The sequence below is a fragment of the Callorhinus ursinus genome, unplaced genomic scaffold (genome assembly GCF_003265705.2).
Source record: "Callorhinus ursinus isolate GAN/ISIS: 27379988/994484 unplaced genomic scaffold, GSC_fseal_2.0 scaffold14, whole genome shotgun sequence".
In the NCBI taxonomy this organism is placed as follows: Eukaryota; Metazoa; Chordata; class Mammalia; order Carnivora; family Otariidae; genus Callorhinus; species Callorhinus ursinus.
The window spans coordinates 26,010,987-26,031,264 of record NW_027397076.1 but is presented as its reverse complement, the minus strand read 5'-3'; the positions used below and the strand labels follow the sequence as shown (position 1 = coordinate 26,031,264).

The following is a 20,278-nucleotide window of genomic DNA, read 5'->3' as shown; positions in this document are numbered from 1 at the left end:
TAAATGGTAGTATATTTACACAATGGAATATCACACAATGGTCAAAATAAGTGAACTACAGTAACACAATAAAGCATGATTGAATCTTAGGAGTATGATATTAAGTGAAAAAAGGACATCCCCAAAGATTTCAGCAGCATGATACCTTTTTATAACATTTTAAACAAATACAATTAAAATAAATATATTTGAGGGGTGCCTGGGTGGCTCAGTTGGTTGAGCATCTGCCTTCAGCTCAGGTCATGTTCTCGGGATCTAGGATGGAGCTCCTCTTTGAGCCCCGGATCAGGCTCCCTGCTCAGTGGGGAGTCTGCTTCTGCCTTTCCCCCTGCCTCGCCCCCCACCAGCTCATGCTCACTTGCTCTCTCTCTCTCTCTCAAATAAATAAATAAATAAAATCTTAAAAAATGAAATAAATATATTTGAGGAAAATATACAAGCACTCAGACTATATAAAAAACAAGGAAATGATGAATATAAGATGTCGTGGTCAGTAGTCAGCCCTAAATCTTGTATGAAAGAAAAAGGGAAGGAAGGAGGGGAAGAAGGAAGGGAGGGAGGACGTTAATGATAAACTTGCATATATTTGAATTATAAGTGATACTAATGTGCAAATCACACCCAAGGGATAATAGCAAGCAGCTTAAAAATGACAATTTGTAACTTAACATTCACTTTAGATGGCTTGTACAAATGGACTTGCCTATACTACACATATATTGGCAATACTGAAGCAAGAAAAGGTTAAATGACTTGTTCACTGAAAAAAAAATTGTCATCCATGGTGCCAAAAATAGAGTTCTGATTTCCAGTCCTATGATCTCAAGAGAAGACAGGATGTTCACTTTATCTAACTGATATAAAATACAACTTCTCTGAGGGCTCTATTATTTTGAACTACTATGTAAGTACATATAATTACAAGCTTCTAGAAATATGAACAGTTTATTTTATCATTTGTTACAGCAAATAGAAAGCCTGAGCTGAGTATTTACCCAAGTGAATGCTAACAGTCTTCAGAGTCATTATGGACTATTTGTGAGGGTCTGTTTAGATATCTTTAAGATCAATGACCCGTTAGTGCAATTACAGTCTATGATGGTTCCTGCCATACAGACCCCATTCCTGCCACCAGAAAGTGACATGTTGATGTTATAAACACTCCTCACATTGTTACAAATGTGTTTTCCTGAGAAAGCTGCAGAAATATAACTTAGTTTAAAAATTGTTTCCCATGAGTTAGTCATTCTGTTTTTGCAATTTCCTGTGATAAAATTATAATTATATTCTTCGAAAAACTCAATGAATACATTTATTTTTCTCATTATTTTTATCAGTTTAAAAATTTGCATGGTATCTGTCTTCCCTACCCCAATAATACACAGTCTCACATAGTCAAATATTCCTACCATCCATACATGCTTCAGCCTTATATAATTCCATGTCATTTATGTGAAGAAAAACATAGGTTACTTGCTATGTAATTACAGATTCATAGAATTGGAAGGATTTTAGAGATGGAGACCAACTAGTCAAGTAGTGCATCTCAACTGATACCAGAATCCTTTATTAGGGAGTAGTCTTCATTTTTCTGGGAAGTGGAGTAGGAGGATATATCATGGGCCCTTTTGAGAATCTGATAAAGTTATGGTGTTATCCCAAGAAAAATACAGCCATGTGTATAAGTGCTCATGCCATTTTTTGCTTTTGACACTGAGTTATTTTATTAAGATTATGTGACTCGTTTTTTTGTAAAAATTAATGGCTGCTTCCTGGAAAAGAATTAATCAAATTAACCAAATCATATAAAAGAAGAAAATTCTGTGTCTGCTTAAAATATATTTCAATGAGAAGCCTGTTTGATTTGGAAGAAGTCAAAGTTTGGGGTGATCTTTTATATGGAAATATTTATGTCATTTTTAGTATTCAATCAATTTTGAATCTGTTTTAATACCAGCAAGGGCTCAAAGTTGCAGCCCACATCACTTTCAAAAGCAAACAGAATTAAACTCTCTTATGGCAGAACAGGCTTGTGTCAAGACACCTGAACTTTCTTCAAGACACTTCAAGTTGAATTTAGGTCCAACCAAATCCCGTGTCCTCAAGGCAAATAAAGTTATTTTTAGAAAGGTTGGCATCAACAATGCAGCCTCTGTCAGGAAAGAAAGACGTCTGAAATCTTTTTTCAATTTAAATCATCTAAGCAGAAGTAACCTTTAAAAGAGTTTTGCAGTCTTTCCAGTTGCTATAGTTCTTTCCCATGGTTAAACTGACAAGGCTTTCTCATTTTCAACTCCCTTTCCCCTCACAGATATGCCTCCTTCAGTTCTGGAAAGGTCACAAGTTTTCAGCTCTAATTTCTCCTTCCAAAATGGCAGACATTTCTAGCAGCAATCATACAGTGAATCTGGAATCTGATGACTAGCTTCCTTCTTACAGCCATTTTAGATTTTACTACAAGAAAGTCTAGTCACAAATGAACCTCTCTTGTCAAACTGTTCTAAGATACAAGGAAAAATAAATCAGATACTTAAAAAAATGAATAAAGTGAAATTTCTGACCCAAGTTCAACAAAGTGCATTAACACCCTCTGGAAAGCCAAAAACAAACAAACAAACAAACAAAAGTTTTGACAGTAAAAAGCACACAGTTTGCACTATTTCTAAATAAAACCTTAAAAAATATAGAGGTTCTAGGATATGGCTTTGAAAATATTGGGCCACTTTTCACAGGGAGGAGGCAAGGCATCTTTTAGGATAATCGTCAGTCTTTGACACTAATGCATGCTGATGTTGAAAAGTAGTAAGTCTCCATAAAAAGTGAAACTGCATATGTATTCCACATGTACACTGAGTAGGAAGAATTTTCTTCCATTAGGAGTTTTGCAGAGCAAAGAAACTTTTTACCGTTGGAAAAAATTGGTCTTTAAAGTATCCACAGGGTAACACACACACACACACACACACACACACACACACACACACACGGACTTCAGTAGGACCATCAGCACTCACAGGATAGCTAAAAATCAGAGCTTTACTGAAACAATCATAGTTTTCATAAACTGCATGCCAAGCAGGAATGGTACAGCTGCTATTTTCACCATAACTGGCTTCAAAAGATTAGCAAAATGTCAGAGTTCAGAAGTAGGTTACACCAAATGAACAGAGGCACTCTTTTAGATTTTTATTGTTCTTGTAGTTCTGAGCAACCCACCAGCTCAAACATTTCTAGAGTACCTGATTTGATCAAGCTTTCCCCAATTATTTATGATTCCTTTTGCTTGGAGACATGTCAAGACACGCTGGGACAAATACAAGTTTTGGTAAAGAAAATAAAAATTCTCTAATGTGCGATGTATTTTCAGGATGCTCAGAAATAAGCTTTATTGACTTCATGCTCTTCTTGGCAGGAAACTTATCACACAAGAAACAATCTAGCTTTTGTGTCCTATCACATTTGGCAGTGCAAATAAAATCAAGGGAAATGTAAGAGCCATCAAGCTTTCTTTCTTTTGTCATCTGTCACTTGAGCTAAATTCAATATGAACAGAAAGAGATATGTGTAAACATATGTCAGACACATTTTTGCTAATTCCCATGAATGTAATACTATTCTAGATGCCATTATATAACAGATTGATAATTTTACATAATGAATCCATGCCATTCTATCCATGTTTAAAGTAAAACATTAAAAACATATTTTGCCATAAAACTTTTGCACATAAATGGAAGGGAACAAAAATTAGGCATATAAATATAAATTCTATAATTTATATATACTTATATGTAAGTCTATAAATATACGTTATTAACGCATATAAATATATGTGCTTTTACTTCACCTACAACATGAAGTTTATATGTGACATTAAGTTAAAAACTCTTGTGCAAAAATGATCTGAAATATGACCATCTGACCTCTGCTATTGTTATAGGAAGCTTCTTACATTACAAGTGAGTTCATTGCTGGTTCTTGCTAGTTATCTGAAATCCGCTTTTCACCCAGTGGTCCACATTGGTTACTTCCCTTTCACTTTATCTTACCAAATAATAAATGACAAATATATTACCCACTATTTTTTTCTTTTGTGGTTAACTATAACCAACTCCTTAACTTTTTGTAAAATGGCAAGGTTTTCAGATCCCTTACTATACTGGTTTATTCTAAAACCACTCCAGATTGTCAACATTTTCTTAAAATGTGATCTTCCTATTGAGGAAAAATTCTTCATTTGTTTGGATGACTGATAACTACAGAACCATTATTCTCTGTATTTATAATTAATATTTCTATTAGAACACAGTAAAATTTTATTGTATTGTCACTAAAACCACTGAATTTTTCACCAGAGTAGCTATCATTTCTTAACTACTTCCTCTTTTAGCTAGGCACTGTGTTAGTCGAGGTGTTTTATCCTTTTTAATCTCATTTGATTTAACCTTCCCAAAAGCCCCATAAAATTATTATTGTCTTATTTTATGTTTAAAAAAAAAAGGATACACAAAACCAAGAGCATAGAAGTTAAGTAATGAGCACAAGATCATTTAATTAAGTGGCTAAGCAAGGATTTGAGTCCAGGTTGTCAGAATTCGTTGTCAGTGCTCTCTATGACTCCATGTTCTTGCCATTTTTCCAATACACAATGCTAAGCCATGATTCCACATTAGCCTGCCGCTCTTCATTCCTTCCTTCCTGTCTTTTTCTTTCTTCCTTTCTTGTTTGCTTCCTTCCCTCTCCCTCTCTGCTTTCTACCTTCCTTCCCGTCCACTCTCCTTTCCTCCCACTCTCTTTTCTCCTCCTATGTATCCTTACTTCACCTCATCTTGTCAGTATTGATCCATGTATGTGTTTTCTTAAGGTAATTATAAATCTGTATGCTGTCATACCATCCGCCATTAGTTTTCTCATAAAGCTGATTACATTTACTGTCCACATTTTCATCCACACAGTAGATTAAGATGTACAGAACAGCACAAAAAAAACATGTGTGTCATAATGGTATGTCCCATATGGTTGTGGCATTAGGGTACAATGGCTCAATTTATTTTGTTTCATGACTAACATTGGGGCAATGAATATGTCTATTAGTCTTATGGGTTTTCTTAAATCTAGCCTATAGAAACTAACACTTCTCTTCCCATCTATTTTCTATGTCCTGACTTACCAAAACACTCTACCTAGTGATAATTTGGGAGTCTACTCTTTAATTACAATAGCATCCTCTGATTACATAATTATTGGATGCCAGACTCTGTGCTATGTGACTTTACATATATGATCTCTAATTATCAGAATCACTTTCAAAACTGATGGCATCATTCTGTTATTTAAAATTGACAAATAAAATATTAGAGAGGTCTGAAATAAGTAGCCAAGTTGGGATTTAAACATTGGTTGACTTGACTACAACACTGCTCTAACGATGTGGCTGCCCCCCACCCCCACCTGACAGATGCCTCACAGTGACATTTCACACATTACTGGTGGGAGGCACTGTGATGATAATTCCTAATCTATAGATCTTTCCAGGGAAAGACTCTCACTGGAGACTAAGAGCTATTGAATAGCAGACTGATATGTTCTAAATATTTCTTCCAAGTGGCTTACAACTTTAAGTATATAAAACAAAGAAACCCCTTTATAAAGCAACAGTGTAAGACTTAGATGGGGTGGGAGGTGGTGCTGGAGGGTTAACCAGCTCCATTCTCAGGGAGAAAAAAAAATGAGAATAGGAGCAAATGGAAAATAACCTAGAAGCAAAATCTACGAACCAAGTATCTCAATTTTTAAAATTTATGAGCCACCCAATGGGCATGGGTACTTATATTGGTTATCAATTTCATATAGCTTTAAAAAGATTTACCATAGCTTACTGAAAATAACAACACAGACTTCAGAAATTAATTTTGTTTTACAGCAGTTAAAGGGTTGCTTGCTACTGCTTATAACCTTTATCCAAGCTAAATTTGGCTTGATGGTTGTGTATTATCAGTAAGGATGGCTTGAATTATGTTGTGGTACCATAACCCCAATATCCTGGAGGCTTAGAGTAACAAAGGTATATTGCTTGCTCAGGCTACATGTTTGTAAAAGCTTGGCTAAAGTCTGTATTTCTCATTTTCTCCCTCTGCAGCCCAGGCTGATTGATCATTTATCAGGTAAAACATCACTAGTCACACGGCAAAGAGGAAGGAACACGGCATATCACGTACAATTCAAAGGCTTCACCAAGGCAGTGGCACACATCATTTCCACTCACATTTTCCTCGCCAGAGCAGTTGTTATAACCACATCCTGCTTTAAGGAGTTTGGGGAAATCCAACTGTAACATGTGCTAAGAAGGAGAGGAGAACGGGAATGTTTTCCAACAATCCTACTGACTATCACAGAATGATTCCATATGGGAGTTGGATTATTTTCTTAATCTACAGTTCTACTACATGAGAGCATACCAACACACAGCGTCTGGTGATTGGCCAAGGAAGGCAGTTTTTGGTGACTGTCATTCGGTTCTGCATTTTTGGTTCACACATGCATATGATAGTCATAAATGTGGGAGCAAGTCCTCGCCACAGACCGCTCTCAGCAGCACATCAAACACGAGATCAATGAGCACATCACCCTGGAAAGCAGGAAGCCTGAATGTTGTAAAACTTGGAAGATGATGATGGTAAACAAATTCATTGTTTTTTTTTATTATTTTAGTTTCAGAAAGAATTTCTTTGAACTTTGTTGCAGAAATTGGATGTCCTCTTAAAATATGACCACTCATATACTATTGATTTCTTTCTCTGAGGCACAAAGAACAGGAAGTGTCAGGAAAAAGTTCATCTCTTGGCAATCGAGCTATTTGATTTCAATTCAAGTTCACCCTTCAATTGTCATGGGAAATTCTCTTATCAGAAGTCAACATTTTATAATCCCTATATTTCAACCCATATATTTCCTTATATTTTAATTTATAAACTTAGGTCATGCAACCTAGATAATAGAGTGAGGAACTAAAATTTGAAGAAGCCACTTAAAATTCCAGAAATGGTCCTTACTGGGAATATCAGTACCATAAAAATTTTTTATTTCATTTCTCATTCAAAAAGTTCTGTGAACTTTCTCTTGTCAGCTGGTACCTCTCACTATGGGAGAGCAGCATCATGTGTCAGTCCATTTATCTGCCACGTACTTTAAAATTATTTGCCCAGAATAGGTACAATTTAATTATTAATCAAGTCCTTTTAAGATCCTTCAGCATAAAACACAACATCAAGGTAAGTACTGCCAACTACTATCTGTATTCTGTGGCTAAAACTGTGTGTGGATTGGCATTCAAGTGAAACTTATTTATTAATAGATCAGTGCCTTTTTTAGTTATATACATAAATGGTCTTGCTTCAGTCCTGAGCTCAACATGATTTTGTCCATCTTTTTTTTTTTAAGATTTTATTTATTTATTTGAGAGAGAGAGAGAGAGAGAAACAGCATGAGAGTGGAGAAGGTCAGAGGGAGAAGCAGGCTCCCCGCTGAGCCGGGAGCCCGATGCGGGACTCGATCCCGGGATTCTGGGATCATGACCTGAGCCAAAGGCAGTCGCTTAACCAACTGAGCCACCCAGGCGCCCCCAATTTTGTCCATCTTTATAAGAGATTACAGAAGAATAGGTAAGGACAGAAAACATCGAATCTCTTTTAATCATTCATTTTCAGCAAAAAACAAAATAAAATTTCATGAAACCATTCTTCCCATATAAGTGCTGCCCATGGGCCAAGAGCTGATTCAGTGGTTGCATCCAAATGTAAAGCAAAACATGGGATTGCAACAGTAACCATTGTTACACTTGTGTAAGGCAATTTTAAATATTGGCAATTGATGGTCCTTAATTTTTTTTGAGCATAATTTAGGTTTTACAGTCTTGTTGACGATGACCTGTGCCTGTTTTTGCTCTGGTAAGTGCAACTTAGGATGATGCCCCTGTAGTCCTTTGTCTTTTCTCTACCTGTCATGACAAATTCATAACTTTCACACTGGAAAGTATTAACTATCAAATATTCCTGAAAAATCAAATAATTTAACCACAGAGATTCTGAGCATAATTTGAATAAGAAACCATAACTTCAAAGATTTCATGCCATCATAATAGTCAGGACCCAAGAGACCAGGAGGGAAAGGATCCTTGACTCAAAACACTTGAATTTTCGGAGATTTGTTGTTGTACATCGTCATACTTCTCAGCTGCCCTTTTCTTTACTGGCTTGTGGATTCACCTGTCTGGCAACATGGGTTCATATTTTACATTTGTATTGAAGAACTTTTTACTAGATGGAGATACAATACTATTCTGTGATTCAGAATTGTTGAATACATATTGCTATTTTTACCATTACTTCCCAGTTAATGTAGAGTGACATAATGAGAATAACAAGGAACATTCCAAACTTAAATATGAACAATATCATAAAACTAGTGTGGAATGTGAGTCAAGATGAAGTGATGAAAACAAATTTCTGTATAACATGCATTACCCTTAAGGACAAAATTATTATAAGGACATTACTATGAACCTAAAATTAATCTTATGAGTCCAGATTTATAAAATGTAAGGCAGACAAATTATATCATTTGTTTCCCTCTGAAATTGCTGGACTGCCCATAGTTCAGTTATAGATTTACATGGATCACTAATGATACACACAGAACATTTTACCACAGACAGGGTTTGGAAGAGATATTTATAATGCCAATACAATGTCTTAATGTTTATTTTCTTTTTTACTTTTATTCTCTGTTTCCTTAGCAAACTCTTTAAAGAAAAAGGCCTGTGCATTTATTTGAACAGATATTCATACCACATTTACATCTCCAGACCCAACTTCTCCCTCAACCTCCAGACTCAGACTCTACTTGGATGTCTGAAATGCATCATCAACTTACTCTTGTCTACAACAGAGCTCTTGGATAGTCCAAATTTGGCCCATTTGCAAAGATTCCTATCTCATTATGTAACCATTCATCCAATTGTTCAAGCTGAAACCTAAAAGGCAATAGAGACTTGTCTCTCTCCACTATGTACCCAAAGCATGAACAATTCCTGTTGACTTAACTGTCAAAAAGCACACATGGAACCCGAGGACTTCCCATGACTTACACTGTTGACCCTGCAAGCTGCCGTCATCTAGTCTCTCACTTGATCGCTCATTACTTGGTTCCTGCACTCTCTTGTTTCTTCTCTTGCCCACACACTTGTATTCTCTCACAGCAGGCAGAAGGAGCTTTTTAATCTAATCAGGTCAAGGCAAAACTCTCCAAGGGCTTTCCCCCATGGTTAGAATGAAATCCACTGTGCCAACCATGGCATGCGAGGCCTTACGTGATCTGCTCTCTGGCTGCCTCGGGGAAATCTACCTTGCTTATTTTACTGCAGACAGTCTGGCTTTTGGGATATTCCTTCCACGGACTAAGATCATTCTTGGTTTTTGCATCTGTGGTTTCTTCTGCCTGGAAAACTATACCCCACTTATAATTGTGACATGTTCCATTACTTCAGTTAGGTTATTTTCTTACCACCCCAGCTTAATAGAGCTTTACTCCTACTACCCCTAACCCTGCTTTATTTATTTCCATAGTTTTGTCACCCTCTGACATTGTACTGCATATTTATTTAATCATATTCTCACTGGAATGTAAATTCCATGAAAGTAGAGACTTTGCATTGACCATATGCCATATTCCCAGTGAGCAGAGTTATATATTTGCTGTGTCCTATCCTTCAGTTAGTTCTGTGGAAAGTAAAAGAGATGATAGAATATCTAAAAATGAAAAATAAGCCATCAAATCTCAGAGGAGTAACACTCTGTGAAGGAAGAAAAGAGTGTAGAGGGGATCTAACCTTGATCTACAGAGTGACTACAGGAATTTAACTGAGAGTGACCCACGGGGTTTCCACATATCTATTCCTTTCCCACTGGGCTCCTGGTGGCCGAGAACTCATACACTTTGAGAAATTTCCTTTCAGCCTTTGGTTAAATTCATAGTTTTGAACTTAGAGACACAATTATGGTTATATACTTAAGCTGTGTTCATTATAAACAAAAATTAAACAGGGAACAACTTCACCTGATAAATATTTAGCACAAGCCCAGTCTAAGTCAAATCTCAGCAAAATCTAAATTGTAACCACACTGGATAGGCTATAGTTTAAATTTGTAGTGAAAGAGGTTTTGTATGTCTCTATCTTAGTCACCTAGGTCTTTCCCATACTCATATATTAGCATTATTGAGGTAAAAATAAGTGCATTTGCTACAGGTAGAATTGCAAGGAGGAAGGGACGTTGATAACAAGTATTCCTTGTCAAGTGTATGTCTTCCACTATAGAACAAACTCTCCAGGTAGTCACTGGGTTCAACTGGCTTTGGAGAGAATGACAGTAGATAATTTATTATTGGGGACTTCTAGCAGAGCAAATATGCTGGATTTATGGACTTTAGGTTCTCAGTAATGAATTATTACTTAGTACCTGATGGGGAAGAAATGATGGGCTTACTTAATATTATTTTATTCAAAAAATGATATGGCATATACATCTCAAATGAACTCTATTGTAACCAATTAAATTCATTAGTGGACTAGTCAATTCCACCACAAGTCAATACAAAATTCAGTCATTTCTACACACTTGTTTTACATTAGGCTTCTTGAACCCACTAGTGAGGAAAGCATTACAAAGATTTGTTAGAAGGGCATATCAGTCTGTTCAGAGATTTTCCATTATTGCACTAGACAGCAATGTTTGGATAACTATAACATTAGTCTGTAGGAGGTTACTCTTCCAGATTTATCTAAGATTCAGTTGAGTGTTCTTTTAAGAAAAGCTCAACCCTCACGAATTGTGACTATTTTGAATTGAATTTCCATATGACTTCATGTGGCCACTAAATAACTTAGACTACAAGCAAGTAATAGTTACCTGCTGAGGCAGTGACCTCACTGGTACCATAAGGTCAATATTTGGTTTTAAAAGAATGTATAAATCCTGACTGGATCTAATTTAAGAATTTAGCAGACTAAATCATACTTTATCATCTGTCCAAGGAGCTAAAAACAGAAAGCTTAGATGTAGCTCCAGTCTTAACTATTCAACTGTTTGTGTGGAAAATTCACGTTTTTCTCTTCAGAAGACATATGGCTAAATATAAGGGATTAAAATTTTAGTCTCATACCTCTCGAATAGCAGTACAAAACTCACTCTGAAGCACTTTTTTGAGGGACTGTAGCTTGTGCACTGGTACTTCTCCAGATTCCTGTAGTTTTTCCAATAATTCAATTGCTCTGGCAACATCTGAAAAAATAAAATCAAAATAGAGAGATCTAGAGTCAACCGTATCTCATCAGCAAAGTACTATCATTCCAGTTGAATGGTGCAATGAAAAATAAGTGGTGCAAAGTCGCAACTTAAAATTCATAGCTTATTGATCTAATCTTTTGGTAAAAAGTCATTTTAATTTGTTCTACACAATTCGTCACTGGATATGCCTTCTTCGGTGGCATTTCAAGTATGTTATTTCTGCCACAAAAATCAGTTTGAATATTCTTTCAGGAAAGAAGAGTAGGAGACATGTCTTTTATTGATACCTCAATAACCAAATAAGTCCTGTCAATTTTACCTCTGAGGTGCTGTGTGCGGTCTGACTTTTCCTTTCACATACTACATTTATCACATCTGCAGTTATACATTTATTAGTATCATGATTTGATCAAGTGCATTTTTTCTTCCACTTATTGATAAAATCTCATAGGGTAGGAACTTATCTAAGTTTGGTTACCTTTGCATCCCCAGTGTCTGGTATAATACAGTGAATAAATATTTCGTGAATTAATTAATTAACTAATGGGCTCTATCCATTTAACTGCTATTCTATTATTCTAAGCCCTCATCATCATCTCTCCTCTGTTCAAATAGAGTCATTTCTTCTCCTCCAGCCTCTTCATATGGTCCATGGGGTTATCTTCCTAAAGAATCTGATCGTGTACCTACCTACCAGCTTCTAGGACAGTACCAAGCAAAAGAATTTCCTGTAACAATTAAGTTAAATGTTCCTCCTTTATTTGACAATGTCAGAGGTTAATGTATCAAGAAATATTGTCTTTAAGAAAAAGAAATACTGTCTTTTATAGCTTTAAAATTCCCAGGGTGGTTTTGTACTGCCAAGAAAAAATGATATGATGAAAGGCCATTTTAAAAATACTTAAAGTGATCTCTTCTACCTGTTGTTGTAGTCGGTAGTTCAGTGAAGAGTCACATAGGCATTTATGTATAAGATAGAAGGTTCTCAGTTCCTAAGTGATTAGCTCCAGAAAGCATCCCATATTTCTGTCATCAGATTATAAATTCATCCATCCATCCATCCATCCATCCACTAATTTGTGTTCCTATTAGACCAGGCACTAAGTTTAACAAAAAGAATAAGACACACTTCCTTTCTGAACTCACAAATGAGAAGAAGAGAACAGCATTGCTACCTATAATAAAATCATTACCTCCTCAGAATTTAGGGGCGGTTGGCATACCTGTATGTATCTAATCAAAGAAAATAACCAGTAAGTGACCTTAATGGAGAATCTCCCTTGAAGTATTGCCAACTGATTGCCAATTGTGGCCCAAAGAAGCAAAAGTCATGAAATCAAAACAACAATGACAGTTTGAAAAGTTTGTCTTTTTTGTACATAAACTGGAAGTTAATGTAGTCAATTGGACAATACCAGCCATATCCACAGTCAATAAGTTACCAAGCTAAGAATTTTATGCATTTCTAACTGTACAGAAGACTCTACCTAGATATCCATAAGCATATGGAACTCTCAACATGTTAAAAACTGAGCTCATTAATATTTTTTTTCTGGGGGCACCTGGTGGCTCAGTTGTTAAGCATCTGCCTTCGGCTCAGGTCATGGTCCCAGGGTCCTGAGATTGAGCCCCTCATTGAGCTCCCCACTCAGCAAGAAGCCTGCTTCTCTCTCTCCTACTCCCCCTGCTTGTGTTCCTGCTCTGGCTATCTCTCTCTCTCTCTGTCAAATAAATAAATAAAGTCTTAAAAAAATATTTTTTTTCTTGAAACTAGCTCTTCTCTTTCCATATTCCATAATTCCATTAATAGCACCCCCATCCAGCTGTCCTCCAAGCTAGACAATGGCATCATCTTTCACATTCACCCCCACATGCAGTTATTCAGTGATGGCTAGAGATTCTATCTCAAATATGCCTTTTGAATGGAGCCCTTTTGCTTGATTACTTCAGAAAAGCTTTTATTATTTTTCCCTCATAGTACTGGAACATCTCCCAACTGTTCTCTAAATTAGCCTTTTCTTGCTCATTCCATCCTCCACCTTGCTTCCAGAGTGACTATCCTGAATGATAAACCTCATTATTACCTCCCCCACATAACACCTTCTCTGGCTTCCCACTGCTTACAAAGTGAAGTTCAGACCATGTGGGGTTACACTCAAGGCCCTTAACAACCAACCTCTTCTGACTCATCTCTAAAAACTCTTCCCTGCTCATTCTTATTTTGGACATCCATAATTTTTGTTATTCTAGGACGTGGCCCTGAATTCCAACCTGTATGGCTTTGCACACATCATCCCCTGTTCCTGGAACACAATTAAGTCATTCATCCAGTCATTCATCCAGTAATGCCTTAGCACCATGCTATGCACAGGACACGGTGGTAAAGGACACAGCTGGTTGTTGTCACTTTCATGACATTTATAGGTTCGAGGGGTCACAGACATGCAGGAAAGTGGGCATGTCCTATAAAAGAATCACTACAGGTTGGTGCATGGATGTATAACAAGGGCATTTATCATCATTCAGGAGGCCAGGAAGGGCCTCTTCATGGAATTAATAACTAAGCAGTTTTAGGTAGGAGGTGAAGGTTGGGGAAAAGGGGAAGAATGTTCCAGGCAAATCAATGCAGATTGAAGTCTTGTCAAGAGAGTGTGGGACAGAGAACTGAAAGGAGTTTGGTATGGCTCAAGTTGAAACCATGGCAAGAGTAGAGAGAAATCACATCATGGAAGATGTCTTAAATCATGGGGTAAGACGTGGCTTAATAACATCTCCTTAGACATGTCTTTCCTGATTCTCCAAGGCAGATTCAGTTCCCATAGTTCTCTTTTCACTCATCCATTGTAATAATTACTACTCTCTCCTATGCCTCTGTTTGCATGTATATCTCCCTCCTTTACCCTTGCAAATCTATAAACTTCCCCAGGTGTCAGGAATGCTATCTTATTTGCCATTATATCCATGGGTCAATGCAGAGTACTTGATTAAGTATTAATTAATCTTAATTAATTAAGATTTAATTAATTAAGTTTAATACACACTTACTGAATGTGTAATAGATTAATGAAACTAACTCAGGAAAGCAGGGGTTAGAGGTTTGTGTCTAGACAGACACATAACTTCTGAAGAGACTAGATCTCCTTGGTCAAGACTGGCATGGACCTAGTGTGGGAGAAGGAGGCAAGCCTGCATCTGTAGGCTAAAGGCCACTGAGTAACCACATGAGGGAAGTTCAGAAAAGCTGAAAATGACCCCAACCTGAATACTCAGGAATTCTCAACCTTGGCTGCACATTACAATTATCTGGGATACATTTGAAACTATCAATGCCTGAGACTCCCCTGCCCCCACCTGCCCCCCAAATTAAACCAGAATATTCAGAACACTGGTTCTCAACCTTGGATGTAGACTGGTATCACTTAGAGAGTTGTAAAAACCATAGATGCTTGGGTCCCGACCCCAGAGATTCCGATGTGATTGGCACAGTGTGGGGCCTGGGCATGGGGCTTTCAAAAACCCTGCAGGTGATGTTAAAGTGCAGCCAAGGTTGAAAACCACTGGTCTACTTGGCATGGGTATTTTTATAGCCCCTATGTGATTCTAATGTGCAGCCAGGGTTGAAAAGCTCTGATACAGATTAATGGCTCTAAACCATGAATGTGCTTAACAATCACCTGGGGGAAGTTATTAAAACATATGTTCCTGACCTTCCACCCCCACTTTAGAGAGGTTAATTCAGAAGGTGTGAAAATAAGGCCCAGGAATAGGTCTTTTAAACAAACAATTCAAGTGATTCTGAAGTTGCTGGTTCACAGACCCCATTTGTTGAGAAAGTAAATAAAATGATATTTCAGGTTCCTATCGGTCCCAGCATTCCAGGAATCCTCACATTTCCATTATTCTTTAATACCCTGTGTAACACTGAATAGGGTTTTTCCAGGAGTCCCCAAATGACTGGTAAAAGCTCATGAATGAAAGTAATTAGTGTTAAGTAGCACCCCATTCTAAAACAGTGTTCCCAATAAAGGCTGTCTGTAGAATCACCTGCAGAGTTTTTAAACCAGCCTGCTACTCCACACTAATTAAATCAAAATCTCCAAGACTGGGATCCAGTCATCAGGATTTTTGTTTGTTTGTTTGTTTGTATAAGCTTTCAGATGATTCCTATGACCATCCAAGGCTAAGAAATATTATTCAAAAAAAAGCCATCAAGGAAACCAGTCACACCCCATTAAAAGCTGGTCCAGCCCTATTACATTACACCATAGGCCTTTTCCAATCCTTAGTAAGAGGTAATTGTGAGAGGAAAGAAAACTCATGGAGAAGTGTTATGTCATTAGCTTGGGTCAGAATACTAAGTTTTTGCTTCCCTTCTATCCAATGAGGAGTGTTCCCAATAGAACCAATGGTAGCTGCTGGGGGTGCCTGCAAGAAGGGAGTCTAGAATCTTTCCTGGTTGCACAGACAATGGACTTGGTGGCCTGCCTGCCCTCTATGTCTATCTGATCAGAGGGAGAGAATTGGAAAGCAGAGCCCACTGGAGCCTGAGCCATCATGCTGGAACCCACCCAAGAGAATCGAGCAGGATGAGGTCATGGGATATACAAGCAGTTGGTAAAAGCCAAAAGAGGTCTAAGGACCAAAAGTGGGAGAAATCAGGTCCCACCAGCCCAGACCTGGCTAGTGCTGCAAAGAGTTGATGAGTAATAAACTGGATATGAGACCGGAGTTTTCAATGGAATTCTGATTCCCTTTAGCTCTGTAAAAGTACCAGAAATCTGCAAGGCCAGAATCTGGAAGGGAGCGAAAGAAGCCTCCGAGTCAGCAAAACACTTGTTCTTAAAACCACTGCAATACTGTGCATACCTTATTAATGTGTCCCCTAAAGGTTCTTATTCAGAACCTCCTTGCACTTATTTCATGAAACTATTCTACCAAATTTGGTTACTAATATAGAAGTTTGGATTTACTAGTTTAGCTCAGCCTATGAGGAATATTAGATAAGGACTGGGAAGGCTGCCAGACAAACAATGAAAACAAGAAGATCTCAGAATATTTTCCTGAAACGGACTCCTCCTCTGGCCTGCCAACTCTCAGGTTCATCCCTCTATGTAGCATTTATCCCATTTTCTAAGGAAATGCTGGGGTATTACCCTTCCCCCTCGCTCTTTCTCATATCCTGGATTTTGTTAATCCTCACTTCTTTATTTTAATATATATTACTAATATAATTTTTATTGAAATATAATTAATATACAGTGTGATATTGGTTTCAGGCATACAACATCCCAATTCAATAATTCTATACACTACTCAGTGCTCATCATAATAAGTGTAGTTAACATCTGTCACCAAACAATGTTATTATAATCTTTTCTTCCAGGTATAGAATTTAGTGATTTATCACTTACATATACCCTGTGCTCATCACAAGTGCCCTCCTTGATGTCTATCACCTATTTAACCCATCCCTGCCACCCCTCACCACTTCCCCTCCGGTAACCATCAGTTTGTTAAGAGTCCATTTCTTGGTAAGAGAGTCCGGGGGCCTCTCTTCCCCGCCCCCCACCCGCCATGTTCATTTGTTTTGTTTCTTAAATTCCACATATGAGTGAAATCATATGGTATTTGTCTTTCTCTGACTGACTTACTTCACTTAGCATAATACTCTCGAGATCCAACCACACTGCTGTAAATGGCAAGATTTTTCCTTTTTATGGCTGAGTAATATTCGTGTGTGTGTGTGTGTACATATATATACCACATCTTCTTTATCCATTCATCAGCTGATGGACATTTGGGCTCTTTCCATAAGTGTGGCTATTTAGATAATGCTGCTATAAATATGGGGATGCATGTAGCCCTTCGAATTAGTATGTTTGTATCCTTTGGGTAATTACCCAGTAGTAAAATTGCTGAATTGTAGGGTGCTATTTTTAACTTTTTGAGGAACCTCCATAGTGTCTTCCAGAGTGGCTGCACCAGTTTGCATTCCCACTAACAGTTTAAGAGGGTTCCCCCTTCTCTGATTCGTCGCCAACATCTGTTGTTTCCTGTGTTGTTAACTTTAACCATTCATTAATCCTCACTTCTAAAAGCAACAATAACAATAAATATTTAATGCCTATTAAGTAGGGGGCATTGTATGCTAAGAACTTTACACTTTTAACCCATTTTATCCTTACAACAACCTTTATGTGGTAGTAAATACCCACATTTTGCAATGAGAAAATGGAAGCTTCTAGAGAGATTTAAGTACCTCATTAACAAACAAGAGATCTGAGTGTGGAGTCCAGATCTAAGTGATTCCAAACCCTGTGCCTTTTATTTTAATTCCATTCACAGCTTTTCTTTTAGCAGCTTTTGCCCTCAACATTCAGTACTTTTATAATAGCTTTATGCTCTGCAGGCTTTCCTGGTCAGAGGCTGAGCTCTTAATCTTTCCTCCCTCAATAAAGATTAACCCCTATTCCATTTGCCAGTATACCTCTCTCAGGTAGTATTGTCTGATCATCAGAATCACCAGGAGAGCTTTTAAATGGCAGGGAGGAGTGGTTTTCAGTCTTGGCTACCCACTGTCATCACCTGGGAACACTGGGAAAAAAAATAAAACCATATACCTAGATCCTACCTACATATATTTCTGATTTCATTGTTCTGGGGTATGGTCTTGCCATCAGGATCTTCAGAACTCCCCAGTGATTACAATGTGTGGCCATACTGAGAATCACTGATATGGAATCTCAACGTACACCCCAGGGATTTTAAATAGCAATGCTAACTTATAGTAGTAATAGCTGTTATGTCTAGTATTTAGTATGGCACTGATTTAAACATTTTACTCCTCTTAACAGCACTATGAAGTAGGTACTATTATTACCCCCATTTTACAGAAAAGGAAACTGTGACCAATAGAGTTAAAATTACTTCCCCAGGGAAACAGGAAGTTGTAGAGTTAAGATTTGAATCTCAGCAATATGGCTGTAGAATCTGGGCTACATTGAGATGTGACTCAGGAATCCCTATTCTTAAAATCATTCCCAGCAGCTCTCCGAGGTCATTAACAGAGATTAAACTAATCTGATCAACAAATCCTTGCTTGAGGGCTGAAGGCAGTGGTTCTCAAATTTTAGTCAACATGACCATTTATTATTAAAAATTGAAATAAAAAAAGATGTTGAGAGTTGAACCTTGAAATCTGCTCTTGTAATGGTCCTCTCAGATGAGGCTGATGCAGGAAGCAGATCACAGACAGACTCTTCAGGTTACTACTCATAGGTAGTTTAATATGTGATCTAGAACAAAGTGAGGTCATCATCTATCCAGTGCTTATTTGCTGTTTTTATATCATTTTGTAAAATCCTCACCAATATATAAAAGAATTATTACTGTTCCGCTGTGTAGTTAAAGAAAAATAACAAATAACTAAGGCTCAGAAAGATGAATTATCTGGCTCAAAACAATACAACTAGTAAATGATAGGGCCAGGATCCAAAACCATATGTGTTTGATCCCAGTGGCCATGCTCTTATTTATTTCTCTATCCTGCCACAGAAAAGGGATTAGAAATAAAACAATAAAGGTATGGCAAAAAATTTTTTTTAATATAGCATCAAGGACCATTGTAAGCTGGGGCAAAGAGTCATAACACTGTCCAAAGTTCCAGGAGGTAACCCCTCAATGTGTTATGGTATAATCAACGTGTTCGTATTGATAACATATTTTTTTAAGATTTTATTTATTTATTTGAGAGAGAGAGAGTGAGGGAGAGGGAGAGAGAATCTGAATCAAACGCCACACTGAGCACAGAGCCCGACCCAGGGCTCGATCCCACAGATCCGAGAGCATGACCTGAGCCAAAACCAAAAGCTGAGTGTTTAACCGACTGAGCTACCCAAGTGCCCCTGATAACATATTTTGATTATTGACAAATGATCAAATCATCAACTACCTGTTGATAGTAAGATAACCTATTTTGGAAAGATTTCCTTTAAGGTAGGTTGGACCTTACAACCCAAAACAAGAAAATATTGACACTTAAGTGGCATGAGCTTCCAGTGATCTGGAATAATCCAATTACCATTTTCTTCTTCCTTAATGATGAATTTTTATTAACTTGACTGACATTTAGACTACAGAATCTGACCTATGACTCATCTCCATCTGGAACTTGGATGAAGATGGAGCTGGGTCATTTAAAGCATATTGTTCACTAATTCCATAAACATTTATTGGGTACTGTGCCAAACAATATGAATTATCTACTCTAAAGCCATCTAAAACCCTCACGTCCCTTGCCTTCTACTACAAAAGCTGGAAAGCAAACATACTTCTCTTTCCAGACTCTTGTCACTTGGCCAATTGTTTTAAGTGTCAAGTCACTGGGTACGCTTCTAAGACGGCTTTTTAAGTGGACAAACTGCTGGCATATGCCTTCAGAGAGTTGGTCTTTGCACCCTTCCTCTTTCCCCAGCTTGTGATCATGCAAAGAACCTTCACGTGTTAAGGAAGGTGGAGCAGGAAAAAGAAAGGAGCCCAGCCCTTGATGCCATCACTGAGCTGTTGTACTAGCCTCGAATGTGCAACCCCATGATTCCTGCCTACTAGACAAATACAGGCTTTACTGTTTGGTTTTCTGTGGCTTGCAACCAGATGCAAGCTAAATGATACACAAGCACGTAACTTTAAAGACACTATTCTAAGTTACAGAGCTAAGGTTGATGATGTTGAGTCACCCATGGTCCTTTGATTAAGATAGTCTTGGAAAACCTCTCTGGAAAGGTGACATTAGGAGTGAAACCTGAATGTTCAGAAGGAGCCAGCCTTATGGAAATCCAAAGGAGGGGCATCCAGACAGAGAATAGCAAGAGCAAAGACCCTAAATTGAGGGGAGCAAGTCTGTATGTTAGAAGAACAGGCAAAACCAGGGTCAATGC

General features: G+C 37.6%; 1 protein-coding gene across 2 annotated transcripts in view; it reads right to left on the bottom strand.

Moving 5' to 3' along the window:
• Positions 1 to 20,278, bottom strand: part of LIN7A (lin-7 homolog A, crumbs cell polarity complex component) — a 117,553-nt gene that overhangs the window by 64,368 nt on the left and 32,907 nt on the right. For both annotated transcript variants that reach the window (XM_025882478.2, XM_073900606.1), the window contains exon 2: positions 11,218 to 11,336. In XM_025882478.2, the coding sequence (XP_025738263.1) occupies positions 11,218 to 11,336 (119 nt within the window). The remainder of the gene's footprint in view (positions 1 to 11,217; positions 11,337 to 20,278) is intronic.